The sequence below is a fragment of the Arachis stenosperma genome, chromosome 9 (assembly GCF_014773155.1).
Source record: "Arachis stenosperma cultivar V10309 chromosome 9, arast.V10309.gnm1.PFL2, whole genome shotgun sequence".
Classification (NCBI taxonomy): Eukaryota; Viridiplantae; Streptophyta; class Magnoliopsida; order Fabales; family Fabaceae; genus Arachis; species Arachis stenosperma.
Genome location: NC_080385.1, coordinates 95639918 through 95659953, shown reverse-complemented (window position 1 = coordinate 95659953; position 20036 = coordinate 95639918). Strand labels below are relative to the sequence as shown.

Genomic DNA, 20036 nt, shown 5'->3' with positions numbered 1-20036 from the left:
AAGTTCTATTTTCTTTTATTCAAATCTCTCTTATTCTTATTCCAAGATATTCATTCGTACCCAAGAACATGATGAATGTGATGAGTTAGATAACCCTCATTATCATTCTCACTTATGAACGCGCGTGATTGACAACCACTTCCGTTCTACATGCAACCGAGCTTGAACGTTTATCTCTTAGATTCCCCAACAGAATCTTCGTGGTATAAGCTAGATAGATGGCGGCATTTATGAGGATCCGGAAAGTCTCACCTTGTCTGTGGTATTCCGAGTAGGATCCTGGGAATCCGGAAAGTCTAACCTTGTCTGTGGTATTCCGAGTAGGATTCCGGTAATGAATGACTGTGACGTGCTTCAAACTTGCAAGTGCTGGGCGTTAGTGACAGACGCAAAAGAATCAAGGGATTCTATTCCAGTAGGCACGGAAACCAACCAGTGATTAGCCGTACTGTGACAGAGTGCGTGAGCATTAGTTTTCACTGCGAGGATGGGATGTAGCCATCAACCATGGGTGATGCCTCCAGATGATTAGCTGTGCGAGTGACAGCCGCATAGGATATTTTCCCGAGAGGATTGAAAGTAGCCACCGCTGATGGTGAACCCCTATACACAGCTTGCCATGGAAAGGAGTAAGAAGGATTGAGTAGAAGCAGTAGAAGAGCAGGCGTCTTTGAGCCATGCAGCATCTCCATTCGCTTATCTGAAATTCCTACCAATGAATCTGCATAAGTATTCTATCCCTTTTATTATTTCTTCTTTTTATTAATTTTCGAACCCATAAACAATTTTAATCTGCCTAACTGAGATTTACAAGGTGACCATAGCTTGCTTCATACCAACAATCTCTGTGGATTCGACCCTTACTCACGTAAGGTTTATTACTTGGACGACCCAGTACACTTGCTGGTTAGCTGAACGGAGTTGTGAATGAACAAGAGACACAATAGTTTTTGTGTACATACTAAAGAGCCAATATTATTGATCACAATTTCGTCCACCAGGCATCATTGTATGAAACACCAACTCCTTCATCCCACTTAACTGACGTGTATGCACAAGACCCAACATCAGTATACTTCAAAGCTTCACTGATGGTTTCATTGTTTAAAATGATATCTCGGCCCTTGACATACGAATGAGCAGTGCCTTCATGATAAGTCATGTTTGCATAAAACTCTTTGACCAACAATGGATAAACAGGTTTTTTGATGTCAAAAAGGTGATTCCAGTCCAGAAAAATTAAGTTGTCAACAAAAGGAAAACCTTTTCTTTTCAAAGATGGCAGATCAGCGAGAAATGAAGAGCATAGGGTTCGATAATGGATGACTCCCTCATAAAAATCATTATTCATGGCAGATTTGAATCTATAGGGGTTATAGTTTGAATGAGAGGTCATAAAATGGGCTTTGTGATCAAATGGTCCAATTTCTGGTTCTTTAACATTTTTGAGAGGTACTCGAGTGTTACCTCTCTGTAAACGCACAGGAACTGACCTTGCCCTGGGTTGTTGTGGCTCAGGAACAGGTTCCTCCGTCGCCGGACGCTTCCCTTTGGATGAGGGTGGCTTTGAAGAGCCAGGTTTTGAAGAGGTAGGTTTGGAAGGCGTTGCCTTTGGTGGTGGAGTTGGTTTGGCAGAGGCAGGGAACCTTGGAGTGTTCTTGGTTCGAGCCATGGGGTCACACCGAAGAGGAGAGGTAGGAGGAGAAGGAGAAGGGGTAAAGGTTCGGTCTTGAGAGCGAGTGGAAGGCTTTGTGGGTAGTTTGTAAATCTTCTCACGAGGAGCCCTTTTTGCAATGACTTTCTTCCTCATTTTGGTTAAAATGATGCCTTTGATGAAAGAGAGATAGTGGTGTGAGAGGGAAGAAACCAAAGGGTTGAGGAGAAGTTATGGAGGGAAGAGAGGGAGTGTTGGTAACCGTACCCAAAAGCAAATTTCCAAAACCATGCAACTGCATCACCATTTGAAAAGACTTGACAAGACATGACCTCATAAAAGAAAGGATTTTATTTGATTTTCAAAAATTAATTTTAAAATTAGAAAGACAATCAGCATTAAATTGAAACTCCTTTTGGACCAAAGTCAAAAAATAAGGTTGCCAAAAAAAACTTTTCGGCCAAAAAAAAAACTTTTAATGAAAACTTAAGCACACAAGCAAGAATGTAACATTCACATTGGGCCCAGATGTGGTTTGAATTAATGAAACATATAGGACTACCCAGATCTGAATTGATGTTGGCCCAGATTGATTTTTCACTTGCAATAAGCCCAGAACACGCTGTTTTGAAGGAAACATTCATCATCTGCCCATAATTGTCTCATACCTGTTTATGAGACAAAATTCTCCAGCAAACACATCAGCACTTTTCAAATAAAGAATTATAACTCAAAATTCCTAGACAAGTCCTAAGCATGCAGAATCTATCCTCAGCTAATGGTTTAGTAAAAATATCTGCTAATTGCTCTTCTGATTTAACAAATTGAATGCAAATATCCCCCTTTTGGACATGTTCTCTTATTGAGTGAAATTTCACTTCAATATGCTTAGTCCTAGAGTGCAAAACTGGATTTTTAGAAATATTGATGGCACTCATATTATCACATTAAGGGAATATTTTCAGCATTTAATTTGTAATCAGCAAGCTGTGTTTTTAACCAAAAGCTGAGAACAACAAGAAGAAGCAGCTATATACTCAGCCTCTGCAGTGGATAAGGCCACTGTTGGTTGCTTCTTACTTGACCAAACATTTAAGGACTTTCCAAGGAAGCAACATAAACCAGAAGTGCTCCTTCTATCAACTTTGTCACCAGCAAAGTCTGCATCACAATAACCAACTGCAGAAAAATCATCAGTCTTAGGATACCAAAGACCAAAGTTGGATGTGCCATGAACATATCTAATGATCCTTTTAACCGCAGAAAGATGTGACAACTTAGGTTTGGATTGGAACCTAGAACACAATCCAACACTTGCACAATATGGGTCTAGAGGAGGTTAAGTACATAAGAGAACCATCATCCCTCTATACTAGTCTCATCAACATCTTTCTCATTTTCTCCTTATCCAATTAGAATTCGGGTGCATGGGAGTTCCCATGGTTTTGGCATTTTCAAGACCAAATTTCTTAACTAATTCCTTGGCATACTTTTCTTGATGAATGAAAATACCATTTTCAGTTTGTTTAATCTGTAGCCCAAGGAAAAAATTAAGTTCACCCATCATACTCATGTCAAATTCACTTGTCATGAGCTTTCCAAATTCAGTACAAAGGGATTCATTTGCTGATCCAAAAATAATGTCATCAACATATATTTGGACTAAATAAAAGAATCATTAGAATTCTTGATAATAGAGTTGTATCAGTGGTGCCTCTTTGAAAACCATTTTTCAAAAGAAAAGAGCTAAGTCTCTCATACCAAGCTCTAGGAGCTTGTCTTAAACCATAGAGAGCTTTAGACAATTTAAAAACATGATCAGAATGCTCTTTATTTTCAAAACCAGGAGGCTGCTCCACATATACTTCTCTATCTATCACACCATTTAAAAATGCACATTTCATCATTTGGTATAATTTAAAACCACAAAATGCAGCATAGGCTAGGAGAAGTCTTATGGCTTCCATTCGTGCAACAGGGGCAAAGGATTCATCAAAGTCTATTCCTTCTTCTTGGTCATATCCTTGTGCCACTAGCCTTGCCTTGTTTCTTGCAATGCTACCATCTTCTCCCAACTTGTTCCGGAATATCCACTTGGTGCCGGTCACTTTCTTTCTACTTGGCCTTGGAACCAACGTCCACACTTGGTTCTTTTCAAACTCAAGAAGCTCATCCTCCATAGCCTTGATCCAAGAGGGGTCACTAAGGGCTTCCTTGACGTTTTGAGGCTCCATTTGTGAGAGGAGGGCAATGTTTGAACCTTCATTTGCCTTTCTAGTGGAAGACCTAGTTTGCACTCCATGAGAGACATCCCCAATTACAAATTCTTCAGGATAATTCTTCAAGAATCTCTATTCATGAGGTCTGGTGGACTTGGAGGCAGATTCGGTCACCAATGGATTCTGTATGATGCTGTCTGCAGAATTTCCTTCAGATTCATGAGACAAAATGGAATTGTCTCTTGAATTTTCAGCATTTGCTGTTTCTGGTTCAGCTTGTCCAAAATTTTCTTTTCCATGATTCTGAGCAGCTTCATCATCCTTTTGAGCTTGATTTCCTGCATCACCATCTTCCAAAATGCTTTGCACCAAGTTAGTATCACAAAATGTAACATGTATGGATTCTTCAATAATTCTAGCATCTTGATGATAAACTCTATATGCTTTACTAGTTGTGGAATATCCTACAAACAAGCACTCATAAGCCTTTGGATCAAATTTTTCCAAATTTTCTTTGTTATTCAAAACAAAACATTTGCATCCAAAGATGTGCAAGTAGTCTAAGTTTGGTGGGTAGCCTTTCCAAAGTTCATAAGGGGTTTTCTTCAAAAATTTTCTTATGATTGTTCTATTCAAAATGTGGCAAGCCGTGTTAACCGCTTCAGCCCAAAGGAATTTTGGAACATTACTCTCACAAAGCATAGCTCTTGTCATCTCTTGTATGCTTCTATTTCTTCTTTCCACAACACCATTTTGTTGTGGTGTCCTTGGACAAGAGAAGTTGTGAGATATTCCAAATTCCTCACAAAAGGATTCAAACAAATTATTTTCAAATTCAGTTACATGATCGCTTCTTATAGAAGAGATTTTCAAATCCTTTTCATTTTGAATTTTCTTGCAAAAAAGTTCAAAGGCCGAAAAGGCTTCATTTTTGTGTGCAAGAAACAAAACCCAACCAAACCTAGTATAGTCATCCACAATTACTAAACCATAATGTTTACCACCTAGGCTTTGAGTTCTTGTTGGACCAAATAAATCAATGTGTAGCAATTCAAGTGGTCTTTTAGTAGAGATGTCTTCCTTTGGTTTAAAAGAACTTTTTGTTTGTTTTCCCATTTGGCAAGCATCACAAGTGATGTCTTTGTCAAACTTTATCAAAGGAAGACCTCTTACTAATTCTTTCTTTACAAGTTTGTTTATTTGAAACATACTTGCATGGCCCAATCTCTTGTGCCATAACCACTTTTCAGAATCTTTAGAATGGAGACACGCTACATTTTGATCTTTTAGTTCATCAAGAGTAAGTCCATACATATTATTGAAACGCTTGGCAACAAACATTACTTCATTTGTCTTTTCATTTACAACACAGCATTCAAGCCTTTTGAAAACAACTAAATATCCTAAATCACACAGCTGACTTATGCTCAAAAGATTGTGTTTTAAACCGCATACCAAAAGCACTTCATCAATGAAAGTAGTTTGCTCATTACCTACTTTTCCAACAGCAATGATTTTACCTTTACCATCATCTCCAAAGGTCACAAAACCTCCATCATACTTATTTAGTTTGATAAAGTAAGTTGACCTTCCAGTCATGTGCCTTGAACATCCACTATCCATGTACCACATGTCCTTTTTGTTCTTGGATGCTAGGCAAATCTGCATGAAGAGTTTCAAGTAGCTTTAGGTATCCAAACTAATTTGGATCCTTTGAAGTTAATCCATCTTGGTTGCCCAAGTGCATTGAAATCACAAACAACATTGTAAACTTTGTTTCCTACAACTCTCTTTTCAATGAAGCATTGTGCATATGAGTGACCAAATTTCTTGCAATTAACACAATGATTTTTTGATGTGTGCCGTTGAAATTGAGGTGAGTTATATTGCTTGAAATGATTAAATGATTGGAATTTTCTGGTTTTTGGAGGAGATGCATTTCTTTTGACAAACTGATTTTTGTTATAATTATTCTTCTTTGCAAAAATGTTTTCACCAGAATTTTTTTGAATATTTTTACCTTTCGAAAATGAGGTTTTGTTGTAAAAAGGTGGTTTCTTGAAGGCATCCTCATTTTTCAAAATGTAACCCAAACCTGGCCGGTTTGAACTCGGTTCAGTTTTTGGTGAATGCTCAGTTTCACTTGTGTATACTTCATCAAATTTTTCTTCAAATGTTGGAGCATTTTCAACACCAACTTTGTTTGGTATAGTTTTGGTATTTGATGAAGAAGCCACAAACTTTATAGAGGAAATATTAGAAACTGCATCTTCCTTGGCTGTGTAGCCTAAACCAGATTTTTCAAACAATGGTCTTTGATTTGCAAGTAATTTGTCCAAGTTACTAGAACTTTGAGCAAATTTTGCTAAGTCACCATTCAGCCTTTTAATTTTATCATTTAATCTTTCATTTTCAGCAATCAACTCATGAGAAGGATCCACAATGTGCTTTCCTTTTAATTTTTCAAGTTCAGATTTTAGAAATCTGTTTTCTTCAATGATATCCAAAGCACATTCAGTTTCCTTCACCTTTTCTTTTAAAAACTATTTTCAGCTCTTAGCACATCTCTTTCAGATCTGCATTCATTGTATTTGTCAAGCAGTTTTGAGGTGTTTAAGGTAAGATCATCAATAATAGCATGCAAGTCCTCAATGGTCAAATCATAATAATTTACCTCATCAAGATTGTTGTTTCCAGCCATGAAGCAGTCTTTGTTTTCTCCTTCTGATTCTTCTTCTTCATTTGAGTCATTTTCAAGATCCTCCCAAGCTGCCATGAGTACTCTCTTCCTTTCCTTCTTTCCTTTGTCCTCCTTTTTGAGCTTTGAACAGTTTGACTTGAAGTGTCCAGCCTCCTTGCAATGATGACACGTCACCTTGCTCAAGTCTATCTTGTGTTCCTTTGAACTTGAGCCCTTGTATTTGCCTTTGCTCTTCAACATCCTTCTAAATCTCCTAGCAAAAAACAAAAGCTCGTTATCTGAAATACCATCACTTGACTCACTCTCTTTCGGTTCTATTTGTGACTTAAGGGCTATTCCCTTTTTCTTTGAGTCTGTGTTTGTGTGTGTGGCTTCATAGGCAAGGAGTTTTCCTCTCAGCTCATCATAGGTTATGGGACTTATGTTGTTACTCTCGATTAGGACCGTGGCAGTGTTTTCCCACTCTTTTGTGAGGCTTCTAAGGAGTTTTCTCACCAGTGTTTGTTCTGCATAGTTTGTACCCATAGCATCAAGGTTGTTGATTATGATTGAGAATCTCTCAAATGCTTCATCAATGCTTTCTCCTTCCTTCATGCTAAACATCTCGTACTTTTTTCGCAGCATATCAATCCTCGTTTCTTTTACTTGTTTAGTGCCTTCGTGTGTAACCTGGAGTTTTTCCCAGATTTCTTTGGCTGTCTTGCATCTAGACACCTTCCGGTATTCTTCAAAGCTGATAGCACAGTGAAGAAGGTTGATTGCTTTAGCATTCAGCTCTATCTTCTTCTTGTCATCTTCATTCCATTCAGCTTCTTCTTTTGGAGTCACCACTCCATCAGCACTTGTTTTTGTTGGGATCTTTGGGCCGCTCACAACGATCTTCCATAGGTTGTAGTCAATGGATTGAATGAAGATCCTTATCCTTTCTTTCCAGTAGGAATAGTTCTTCCCGTTGAAGAAAGGTGGTCGGTTGTTTGACTGACCTTCAGTGAGGGTGTAGGCAACTGTGGTTGTACCCAAGTTGTTCGCCATTGGATCTTTGCTCCAAGCAGTTAAGCTTGATTCTTGAGACCTTAGCTCCTGAAACCAATTGAAGGTTGTGGTAGGCTTAGAGAAGGGGGGGTTGAATCTATGCCTTCCTTTTAAGTTGCTGTTTTGACCCTTTTTATGCAAAGCTGCAAATCTGATTCTGTTTGAACTCAGCAGCGGAAATTTATGAGACAATTTATTTTTGTCTCATGAATAACAGAAAACAGAACATGACAGAGAAGAAAAAGCTAACACCAGCATATATCCTGGTTCGGTTGCTTTGTGCTATGCAACCTACATCCAGTCTCCTCCACAAATATGGAAGAATTTCACTATAGTTAACAGTATTACATACACCAATTTCACACTCAAGTTCTAGCCTAACTTGACATTGGCTATGCTAACACCTAACTATTTTCTCTTAGTGCTAACCCAACTAAGAAAGGGATACCAAACAAGTTCAAGATACAAGACACTTAACCAACCTAAAGAAATCTGAAAATAACTCTAGGCTTTTCTCTCAAGTGTATCTCTCAGCCCTTTTCCACTCATGGCTTTTTCTTAAGCTTTCTCACTTTGCCTTTTCTCTCAAGAAATTACAGAAAGATAAGCTTAGAAAAGTACATTACAATCAGAAAAACATGAAGGAGATTGACTTCATCAACAGCCTCTGTGCTATGCGAAAAACCAGATTAGTAAGCCTCTGATTTAGTTCTTCATACTGGCGGAATGCACCTTGAATTGGTTACACTGTCCAGTTAGTTGAACTTCTTCAAAGAGCTCCCTCAGAACAAACACCTCAAGTTCACTGGTTATCTCTCCTTTTTTCAGAATGAACAACAAGCTTCTTTTTATCTCCTAGCATGTTCCTTGGTTCTTCCTCCAAGGTCAACATCTTGAGCCTTGAGCTTCACCAACCACAGATTCACTTTTTCTCCTTAATCATCAAAGTAGAACCGTTCCTTCTGACTTTTCCAACTTGACCGAAAGCCACAAAGGAGTAACCGAAATTGTTTTCCAATGGTCAACCAAATCTGAACCCTTGAACACCAACTTGGTCCCCAAGTTTTGATTAAGACCGTAGATACACAGCAGAATAGGGCAGAGAACAACTTTCCCTTCAAAGCCATTTTCGGATAGAGCAGAGAGTAGGGAAGAAAGGATGAAGATCTGATGCATGCAAGATGATATGGTTTACCTTTCGTAAGCTTGATTTAGCTTCTGTGCTACAAGCTTCAACTCTCTCTCTCTTGCTTCTTTGGTTAATGGCTTATGGAAGAAGCTTTTCTTCTCTTTCTCTTTCTTGCTTTTTCTGAAATCTTGATGTGACTTGATTAGAAGGAAGAAGAACGTTGCTTTTAGTTAAACAAGAGAGAGGGAATTTCAATTCTGAAACCAGTTCGGGCTTGGATCGGGTATTAGTATGCATGGCCCGATTTAATTTCTTTGGTTTCTTCCTTTGCCTTTGCTTGGGCTCTTTATTTTGCTTTCAGCTCAATATTCTTTGATGAATGCCTTTTATTCCATTTGGGCTATTAACATTTGGCCTGCAACAATAAACAATTAGTTAATAAGTAGATATAATTAATCAACACTAATTATTTATTTTGCTCAAAAATAATGTTTGTCATCATTAATTAATTTAGTTAATTTCTTAACTCAACAGTTTTTGTATTTGATTATTAATAAATATAATAGATAAGTGATAAAATAATAATTTATAAAATAAAAAACAGTTTTTATAATTAAATAAAATATATGGGGTTAATTTCTAATTAAAATTAGTTTAAGGACTATGTAGCAATTGTTAAAAAAACTCTAAAAATATGTTTTCTAATGGGACCATTAAGTGGTCCAAAAATTGTGGGACCACCAAATCCTGAGCCACGTTACCTTATGAAGATATTATGAATTACTGAATTTTGACTTCCCCACTCATATATTAGATGCATCATGCATTTTTTTTTTGTTCCAATCCGATACATTAAAAATTAATCCGTCGCGAATCAAAATTTTATTTAAAAATTTATTGCTAACTAATAGGTTCAAAATTTTATTTAAAAATTTATTGCTAACTAATAAGTTGTTATATCACAAAGTAAAATTCAAACCCCCATATTTACTTAAACAGACAAATAAATTAACTATTTAACAAACCCAAATTAACTTATGATTAAATAGACAAATAAATTAACCACTTTAGTTAAAACATCATGCGTGTAACCTGATTTGTTTCGGTCCACCTTGCAAGATTTCGGTGTGAATATAATAGTGATTAGTGAACCTAATGCTAACTAATTATGGTTTAAAAGCACTTTTGTACAGTGTTATCTTTTGAAAATGTCATGAATATAGCCAGGGATGGACCCACGCTCAAGCCCCCACAAAATTTTTTCAAAAAAGCTAATACTTATATAAATAAAATATAAATAATTTTTTTATATTTCATATTAAAAAATATTTTGTTAAACTTAATAATTATATTATTAAATTTGATTTAACATAAAAAATAAATAAATAAATTCAAAAGTTAGTGATAATTAATTTTATTATATTAATTAATTAATTGATAATTAAATTAAAACTTAATTTTTTAATTAAATACAACTTAAATTAATAATTTCTAAAAATTATTTAAAATAAAAAACATAATATCTATATTATGTTAATATAGTGTAATTATTTTGGTTAAACAATTTATTTATATCATAAAGACTATAATAAGTAAATTTGACAATTAAATATAAAAAAATAAGAAGTAAAATAATTGTTTAAGAACATATATAAAAAAAATATTTAGTCATGTTAAAAATAAAAAGAAAGTTATTATAAATTAATTTTTTTTGTTATTTTGAATATTATACTATGTGTATGAAATTATATTTTTATTATTTTAAATATTATAATTAGTGATTGTATATATATTTTTAATTCTTATCAATATGTATAGATACTTAGATAGTTCTAATTTAAAATTTTAAATATATCTTAGATTGGTCAAGTAAGTCGTTAACTTAAGTAAGTATTGAAATTCAAATTCTGTCTCGTATGTGTAGCAACTTATTGCCGATCAATTGTTGACTTTTAAATAGAACTCAAATTTACGATGGATTAATTTAACTTGTTGGGTACTATAAGAAGAAAAAAAAAAATATATATATATATATATATATATATATATATATATATATATACCTAAATTTTATTATATTTTTGCCCCCACAGCTAAATTTTTCTGGATCCGTCAGCTGGATCCGTCACTGAATATAGCATTCACAATTTAGGCTAAGCTCTGTAATCAGAGAACCATTGCAACCATGAAATCTTAAACTTATGGTTAAGGCACATTACAATCTGCTTAAAAATGCTCGAGTCATGACCAAAACGGAAAATGGGAGAAAGAAGAAAAAGCACACATAAAGAACATGGAATACTAAGAAAACATTATATTAACGAGGACTCTTCATTTATGGCTAAATTTTATATTTATGTAACATGCTTTACAACTCTCACGACCATATTACTTATACATTAGTATAAAATAACATGAACCAAGTCCACAAAAGGAAAAGTACACCCATTAGATACTGAAGAAAACCATACACTAATACTAATACATAGGTCACATTTTAATCTGCATTTGACTTGATTCCAACTATGGACATGAGAAAGTGGAGTTTTTTATTAATTTCAGCGGGATCATAGGGATTCTCCTTGAGAAAAGCAGGGAATTCAACTCCAGTGAAGATGTAGAGAGCCTTTAATTCATCTATGAATGATTTTTGTTTTGAACCTTCATATCCTATTATCTTCCTTATGACACTGATTTGTTTCCACATGCTCTCTTCATTGAACGTAACCTGCAAAATGATCTAGAATAAATTAACCTCATTGTTGAAGAAATACAACCATATTCAAGAAATTGAGAAAATAAGAGATCAAATTAGGACATTTAGATTGGGCAATGGCCTTCTGAGGTGGTTCGAACGTGTTCAAAATAGGACCGTTTCATAAGAGTGGATTAGACGAAAGGTTCTTTTGTAGCTGGGGATAGAGAACCCTAAGAAAATTTTAGAGTGAATTATTAAAAGCAATTTACAGATAAATGGTTTAAATTCCAGGGACATAATCATGATAGTCAATGTAATAACGCCCAACAACATGTAAACACAAGCTTTGGTTCATTAGCCAAATTATAACGCCTTTAGAACTTATAAAGGAACATTATAAATCCAACTGAACTAGTTATGAACCATATAATAAACGAGGGATGAAGATGGCCAAGGTATAAAAAGTGCACATATAAAAAGCCCAGACCTCATCAGAAGGGCGCATCGCATCTTTTCGGGAGAAGATTTCAGATGGCCTACCCTCTTTTTCTCGTTGTTTCTCTACCGAGGAATTAGTCACCTCTATAAGAGCTGTGTGACCATTAACCATAGCAACTGAAGATTCTGCAAACACAAATTAATTAATTTCAGATATTACGTGAGGACTTAAGAATAGTATACAAAATGGAAGTGGCATACAAATTTAAGGCCTAACCTTCATGCAATTCAATTGTACATGTGTCTGCGCCAGGATATATTATTTTCTGATCAGACGAATCAAACCCTTTTTCAGCTGAAACTTCGTCAGAACCTGCATCTGTTGAATCCAAAATTTCATCATACTTATGTAACTGAGGTTCTTGAATTACAGAAGCAGAAATGTTGTCATCTAATTTCACCCCTTGAGATACAGTAGACCCGTCTAGCACTTGGTCTGGTTCCTCGTCATCATTCAAATCCAAAACAATGTTTCTGCCTATAACCTTGGACGATTCATCAGCTAGTGAAATATTGTAATCCTGATCCATCACCAAATCTCTAACTGGTTCAGCTGGATGAGTTTCATGTTGGAAACTAGTTCCACTTAGTAGTTCAGAATTTTCATGGAAACGCTTCTGCAAGACACTTGCACTGTCGACCTCTCCGGCTTCTAACACATCTCTGATAGGATCATTTGATTCCACACAGTTGTAGACATTATCCTTGTCTTCAGTATTTATTGGTGGAATCTTTTGCTCACAGAGTCTTTTATCTACTTCTTCCCTTCCTATTACAGCTACTTTAATCTCCTCCATAGTATTACAACTGTGCGTGTTATGTGCTACTGCAGAATATTCAACTGAATCAATTTCTTCCTTGTTCTCATTAGTACCTCCATGGATTCCATTTACGTATTCTCCTCCATTATCATCCATTCTACCTTCATTTCTAATTTCTTCCAACAACTCCTTAGTTTCCCTCCTCAACTCTTCTTCATCTATGTCACCCTCTATGGCCTTATCCCCGAATTCCTCTACGAAAATGCTTGTAACATCAAAGGGTGCCTTGAATTCTTCAACAACATCATTATCATCAACCTCATTCTCATCAATACCCTCAATTGTTATCACAACTCCATGCCCCGCTGTCATTGGTTGCTCCCCATTACTTTCCCCACCCAACTCTTCTTCCATCACAATTCCATCGTCAATTTCATCTCCTATAACCTCGTCATCATCAAGCATTCTCTCTGCCGAATTCTCCTCTTCTATTTCTTGATCACCTTCCTTAGAGATATTACAGCGAGCATCTAGTGAACGCAACTCATCATCCTTCACAACCCCTTGTTCATTCCCACCATTTGATGATATCACACATTTCTCATAATTCTTAATCCCATTTTCAACACCATCCTTTCCAAGCTGTTCCTCATCTTCATCAAGAAGCACATGATATTCATGATGATAAGGAATAGGAAGCAACCTACTCATCAGTGTCTGGGTACAAACACGGCTTGCCAAGAAGAATGCATACGGCACAGAAGCAACAACGCCAATTGCAGAAGCAACAAAAAGTGGTGGAACAACAAGTGGGGCGGAAGTTGCCACCAAACCAGCCACTAACACCTTCTTTCCAAGGTTCAAAACCCAACTCCACTTTCCACCGTTACTGTTATGGTTATTCCCGTCGCCATCATCATCTTCAGAAAAGTAGTATTTATTATTAGTACTACTACTTTTCCAATTCCACTCATCATCTTCTGGTTCCTCCAATTCCATCCTACATAATAATAATCATAATATACAAACATGCAAGTTTAAGTTGTATCATTCGACAACAAATTGAACTAAATATATACAATTCATCAAATTTGAAAGAAAACTAGTAACAACAACATCATCCAAGCATGCAATTGCACTAATTATTATTATATCTAGAAATTAACTCTGTGAATATGGTTTTTCTCTATGCATAATGTGTGTCGATCACAGCTTAGGAATTACAAGATGAAATATCTTATAAAATGAAATTTCAAAGAAATAAGAATTACCTGAACTGAGAGCTTTAGCTTGAAACTCGCGAGAGCTGAGAACTAATTAATTGCTTCACACCGTACCAATCAGTCATGGTAAACTTAATTGGTCGATTATTTTACAAGGAATTACTCATTACGTGGACATTGGTGACACGCGCTAAAAGAAGAAAACGACACTTGTAAAGCAACTACAAATACCACCTTTGCGTGCACCATGCATTTTCCAACACTACACATGATTCCACGAAGCATCCAAACCTTTTCGCTTCACTGTATTCAGTATTGTTTTAATTTTTGTTTATAAATAAGGGCAAAATACTTATATCACCCACCCAAAATAAAAAATAATGTGGATCATCCAAAGTCTCTTTTTATATAAATCGAACTAGCATATTTCGATTTAGAAATGCACTAAATCGAATTAGGTAGTTTAAAGTTATTAAGTTTGGGTGAAATACATATAATTCGAATCAAGTTAGGAGAATTTAGCATACTGTTTCAAAACACATGGTAATTCAAATTAGTCCATAATTTTGTGTATATAGTAAATTTAAATAGGTGGGTTCGATTTAATCCATGATAAATCTAGTCTTCCTAATTCAATTTATATAAGAAATTTTCTTCACATTAAATCTACCTAGTCTAGTTTAATTTACATACAGCCTCTTTTTATATAATTTGAATTCACTTCATTCAAATTACATTTTACCAACCACAGCTCCACCAAATTTAGAGAAGCGACGTTGCCAAGCATAATGACAGACGACCCGAATTGATCTACCATTTAGATGGAGTCGCACATATCGCTGGTAGTGTGCACGCTGAGATTACTACAATAAAACTTAAAATGACTTTTTATGTCGTGTTAAGAAAATGTCATGTGTTAGGTAGAGCTAAATCGGTTAGATCTTATTTATTAACATGATTAGAAGGTATAAACTTGTAGCAGTAGTTAAAAGTTTCAGTTAGTGATCACAATGTGTTAGAAGTGATTTATGTAAAATAAAACTTATTAGAAGGTGAATATTATAATGGATAAGATCTGATACTCTCGATGAGAGATAACAGAATTAGCTAGAAGGATGGTAGAGTGTTAGAGTATACAAATTAAAAAATTGGATGTTTGATAAGGGATTACGATTTCGATGTATGGTCAAAGTAAGAAGACAATAAAGAAAAATTATTTCGGATAAATTTGTTTTTTTGTTTTTTTGGGTGAAATTGTGTGATTGTAATAGTATTTTTTTTTACTTCATAGATGACTGCGCATCATATTGTATTTTTCTATGCTTTTTCATACTAAAATTCAAGTAATCATGCTTAATTATTAAGCGTTTTCGTGCTTAAATCATAGATTACTTTCATCTCTTTGATTTAATTTACGTTGCAGAAAATTGAAGTAAAAAGAACAAAATAAGCATGAAAGCTAAAAGAAGCAACTCGACCAAAAATGGCGCTCGAAATGTGGCGCTCACAAGGAAACGTGGCGCTGCCCTGAGAGTCGCTATGCTCGCTTCCAACGCTCACTTTCACGCTCACAAAAGAGAGCAAAAAACAAGGGTCACGCGTACGCGTGGGCGACGCGTACGCGTGATAGGAAGCATTAGCGCTTGACTCCAAAGCTCACGAACAAGCGCCCAAACCTCACAGCGCTCGCCTTCAGTGCTCGTTGCAGCGCTCACCAAGGAGCGCCTTCGATAAGGGCGACGCGTATGCGTAGGCGACGTGTACGCGTGACAAGGCTGACAGTACCATGCTCGTTGCATCGCTCTCACCAAATAGTGCCATGACATAGCGCTCGTTGCAACGCTCTTGTTCAAGTTCGCTGGGGAGCGCCAAAACCAAGGGTCACGTGTACGTGTACGCGTGATAAGGAGAAATGGCCCACGCTCGTTGCAGCGCTCGTTGGAAGAGCGCCAAAATCTTGGGTCATGCGTACGCGTGGGCGACATGTACGCCGGCGCTCACTCTCATATTATCATGCACGCTTGCAAAAGGGCATAGCACTCTCCTGGAGCACATCACGCTCGCCAGCACGCTCTCATTCAAGCGCCTAAGGAAGCGCCCAACACACCAACGGACCCTGAAGCATGGTTTTTTGTTCAACTTCAAGCAAGCTAGGCCCACTAATTCCGCACAATTAAGGCCACAAGAAGCATCTAGAATAGTTTAATATCATTTCATTGTAATTTGTTTTCAATTTCATTTAAATTTGTAATTTAAGAGAAGCCTTTATACAGGCATTAGTTTCATAGAATTAGGCATTCTGGATTGAGGGGGGATCCGGAATCACACACACACACACCCTCTGGCACACACCATCCTGGGAGGGGTCTTCGGACTCTCCCTTCACACACTTCTTCTCCTTCATTTTCTTCCATACCCACATTGTAAATTTTAGTTATGAATCTTTAATTTTCATATGGGAAAGGAGCTTTGTTATGATCCCAATGAATTAATGAAATTCTTCTTCTTCTCAATCCGCTTGTTGTAGCTAAGGCAAAGCTTTTGTGCTTCATAGATCCAATCACTACCGAGAGGGGATTAGATCTACTTGAATCTCTATGTGAGCCTTGAGAAAGGGATCATAGGATTAACTTTAAGGCTTCTCCCTCATAACTCTTTTGATAAAAACATTCTTAGTTGGTACGTGACATATAACCTCTTTGAATTGAGATCCTAAGGGTTGTGTGGCTTGTGGATTAGAAATTGAGCTTCACCTCTTCTCATGAACAATTAGATCAAGAGATTGGCGATTGATTGTATTAAGGGAAATTGAGTTGCCAAGAGATTAGAATTCAATTAATTACAATTTGTCATAGATCTTCTTCATATGATTGAGAAGGAAGTAAGACCCATTGATTCAAGAGGAATCAACATCTCCAATCCCTTATATTTTTTATCTTTAATTTTTGACATTTACCTTCTAGTTATTTACTTTCTTGTACTTTTCTTTCTTGCACTTTACTTTTCCGTACTTTACCTTTCTTGTTCTTTAATTTTCTAGCACTTTATATTCTTGCCATTTACTTTCCTTGCACTTTATTGCTTTCCTTTAATTTCTAGTCATTTATATTTCTTGTTGCTCATCATTTAACTATGTTTGTCTAACTAGAATAATCAACTTACTATTAATTTCTTAATCCTTTAATCCTCGTGGGATCGACCTCACTCTTGTGAGTTTTATTACTTGATACGACCCGGTATACTTGTCGGTAGTTACTACGTAAATTTAATTTTTACATATCATTCACAGAGCCCCATTGCTGTATATCGAGTATGAGGAGGTAGCACGGTATGCCGTTAGGTGATAGGATCATGCCATATGTCCAGATGGCTGTGCTGGCCTATCTCGCGAGACTCAATGATCACTGGTTTAAGTTGGATGAACCGTTAGTAAGTGCATTTGTGGAGAGATGGTGTCCGGAGACTCATACATTTCATCTGCCATTCGGTGAGTGCACAGTTATGTTACAGGATGTGGTCTACCAGCTAGGGCTCCCGATCGATGGTCACTATGTCAGTGGTTGTTTGACAGACTACGAGACGCATATCGTGGGAGAACGACCGGCCTGGGCATAGTTTCAGGAGCTATTGGGTGTGATGCCACCACCTGAATGGATTGACAATTTCATCGTGAAGTGCACATGGATGCAGAGGGGGCAGACGAGAAAACTATCTGGAGGTATGCCAGAGCGTAAATTATGATGCTACTATCGACGCAGCTCTTTGGCGACAAGTCTGGTACTCGTATGCATATCAGGTGGCTTCCGTACGTGGCGAGATTGAAGGACATGGGCAGTTATAGTTGGGGATCTACCGATCTATCTTGGTTATATAGGTGCCTATGCCGTGTAGTCAACAAGAATGTGGTTAAGTTGGCAAGAGCTCTACATAAGCAGCATAAGCAGCATTTACCAGAAAACTCCGTTCATCCTCGCCCTTAAAACTTAGGGAGAAGTTCGTCGCAACATGTCGGATACAAAATACCTTGTACGCATTGGATGGAAGCCAACCACCATCAGGAGCCTCTAATGCAGCCTTGATCCCGTTGTGCCAATCCGAAATAACAAGAATGCCAGGTTGAGGCGTGACATGCTGTCGAAGGTGGGATAAGAAGAACGGCCAAGACTCGGCATTCTCACCCTCCACAAGTACAAATGCGATAGAAATGATGTTAAAGTTTCTGTCTTGGGCAATGGCGACTAGCAGTGTCTCACCGTACTTCCCGTACAGGTGCGTCCCATCTATACTAACCAGGGACTTGCAATGTCTGAACGCCTCGATACACGGAGGGAAAGTCCAAACGAGTGTTGGTGGAAACTCATTATATGACTCCTCCCACTCGCCGTAAATATGAACCATGACCTTCTGCTTAGCCATCCAAACCCTCCTGTAAGGCGGTCTGAAATCAAAATGGGACTCTATCGCATTCTGAAGTACCTTTATCGAAATGGCTGCATTGGCCCTGATCATAGGGGGTATGAATGCCGAGATCACATGATAATTGAGCCTTCTGTGATCACTAGATATAGAAGTAGCCAGACATGTATGCAGTTCATTGTACTATTTTACCTCCAAAATACCTCTGCGCTGCTAGAGACTTATACGAATCAACCATGTGCACCCGTTGTTGAAATACTTACACTTCCCATGGTACTTGCAGTAATTTGATTCCATCACTTTATACTCAATCTCACGTCGAATGCTGTACGTCTTCACACTCAACATGGCCTCCTCTTTATCCTGAAACTGCTGACCAACTTGGAACTCAACTACTCCTCTGGTATCTTGTGTGTCTCTGGCACCGAATCCGACAGGCACGGCCGGATCCTCCTCCTATCCCATGGCATCCAAGTCCAAAGCTAAAAAGTGCGGGGGATACTGCGGTATTCCAGAACTGCCAGCTACACCACCCCTAGTTGGAGTACTCCACTCGTCCTCATGATCGCTAACATCGACAATCGTGGCGGGCTCCACATCATCATCATCGTCATCCTGAAATACATCTTTGACACCATCTGGGGCTGCACCCTATCTGAATTCTTGGACCACATCATTAACTACCAGCACGGTCTCAACTGGTTCAGTGTCACGAGTATGGTCCAGGTCTGCAGCGAAGGACGACGAGGCCACCAAACATGCATTAGGCTCAATCACGGGCAGAGATGAAGAGTCACCAATAGGCCTCAAACTCGACCCGACGGCCATGGCTGAATGCATGGGAATCCGGTTAGAACCTCCTGAGCTGGAGACCACATCCACAAGCTTGGCCAACAGCTCAGGAGTGCTCACCTCTGAAAATTGCCGACGACAGTGGAAGAACAGTTCCAAATCTTCATCACTGCTTATGACGAACGAATCATACTTCACATCATCCCGCAAAACCAAAATTGAAATTCTGTAGAATAACTTTTCCATCTGTTTCACGCCTTACATACCCAGTTTTCGAAGTATCTTATCCTTAAACTCGGTGAATCTCGTCGAATCTCTAATGAAAACACTAAGTGGATTCTTATCCATAAACTTAATTTCAGAACGTATTTTCTTCTTAATCGACCCTCTTTAGTATACCAAAACCAAAAAACTCTCCCCACTAGCCATTGTGAGGCTCACTATGATGGAGAACACACATTCCAATGCTATTTATACACATTCGTTTTCTCCTAAATCGAATTATGCTGCCTCCATTTAATTATGTTGCTGAATTAATAGTAAATCTAATTCGATTTACTTGGAGCGAACATAAATCTGCTTGGCCTATTTCGATTTATTTGGGTTGTTGTAAATCGAGATTGGCTGATTCGATTTACATGTTGATAGTATTTCTACTCATGCTAATTTAATTAATATAGAAGGTTTCTTTGGGTGATCCATGAAGCCTTTCTTGTTTTGGGTGATGTTGGTAAAATTGGCTTCACTTCGGTTTATTCCAATATTTTGTCCTTAATTTGTTAAAGTTGTAATATTTGTATTTGATAAATTAAATTAAAAATAAATTTTAATAAGTATAAGTAACAATAAATATGTTTAGTAAAATAATTTTTAAAATTTAAAAATATTATAATAGACATTAGGTATTTTTAAA

At 37.2% G+C, this 20036-nt stretch overlaps 2 protein-coding genes across 3 annotated transcripts; both read right to left on the bottom strand.

Annotated features, from left to right (window-relative positions):
- Nucleotides 1-11081: 11081 nt before the first annotated feature.
- Nucleotides 11082-14023, bottom strand: LOC130951389 (uncharacterized). Of its 2 annotated transcripts, none has more exons than XM_057880037.1 (4): nt 13964-14023; nt 12149-13692; nt 11921-12057; nt 11082-11463 (listed from the first exon to the last, which is right to left on the bottom strand). In XM_057880037.1, exons 2-4 carry the CDS (start codon nt 13689-13691, stop codon nt 11233-11235), a joined length of 1911 nt encoding a protein of 636 aa, XP_057736020.1. In that variant the 5' UTR covers nt 13692; nt 13964-14023; the 3' UTR covers nt 11082-11232. The 2 variants fall into 2 exon arrangements, with proteins under 2 accessions (XP_057736020.1, XP_057736021.1); XM_057880038.1 differs by having other exon boundaries at nt 11231-11463; nt 11974-12057.
- Nucleotides 14024-17821: 3798 nt separating this feature from the next.
- Nucleotides 17822-19369, bottom strand: LOC130949746 (uncharacterized). The gene is made up of 4 exons (XM_057878387.1): nt 19016-19369; nt 18860-18946; nt 18567-18787; nt 17822-18473 (listed from the first exon to the last, which is right to left on the bottom strand). The coding sequence occupies exons 1-4, from the start codon at nt 19367-19369 to the stop codon at nt 17822-17824; spliced, it is 1314 nt and encodes a 437-aa protein (XP_057734370.1).
- Between the last annotated feature and the right edge of the window lie 667 nt (nt 19370-20036).

Coding starts and splice junctions, on each gene's coding strand:
- LOC130951389 (XM_057880037.1), bottom strand. CDS start 13,691: ATGGAATTGGAGGAACCAGAAGATGATGAGTGGAATTGGAAAAGTAGT. Junction 12,058..12,148: donor TACAATTGAATTGCATGAAG/GTTAGGCCTTAA, acceptor TTGTGTTTGCAG/AATCTTCAGTTGCTATGGTT. Junction 11,464..11,920: donor CGATGCGCCCTTCTGATGAG/GTCTGGGCTTTT, acceptor ATCATTTTGCAG/GTTACGTTCAATGAAGAGAG.
- LOC130949746 (XM_057878387.1), bottom strand. CDS start 19,369: ATGGAAAAGTTATTCTACAGAATTTCAATTTTGGTTTTGCGGGATGAT. Junction 18,947..19,015: donor AACCAGTTGAGACCGTGCTG/GTAGTTAATGAT, acceptor GATGTATTTCAG/GATGACGATGATGATGATGT. Junction 18,474..18,566: donor TTCAACAACGGGTGCACATG/GTTGATTCGTAT, acceptor TTCTATATCTAG/TGATCACAGAAGGCTCAATT.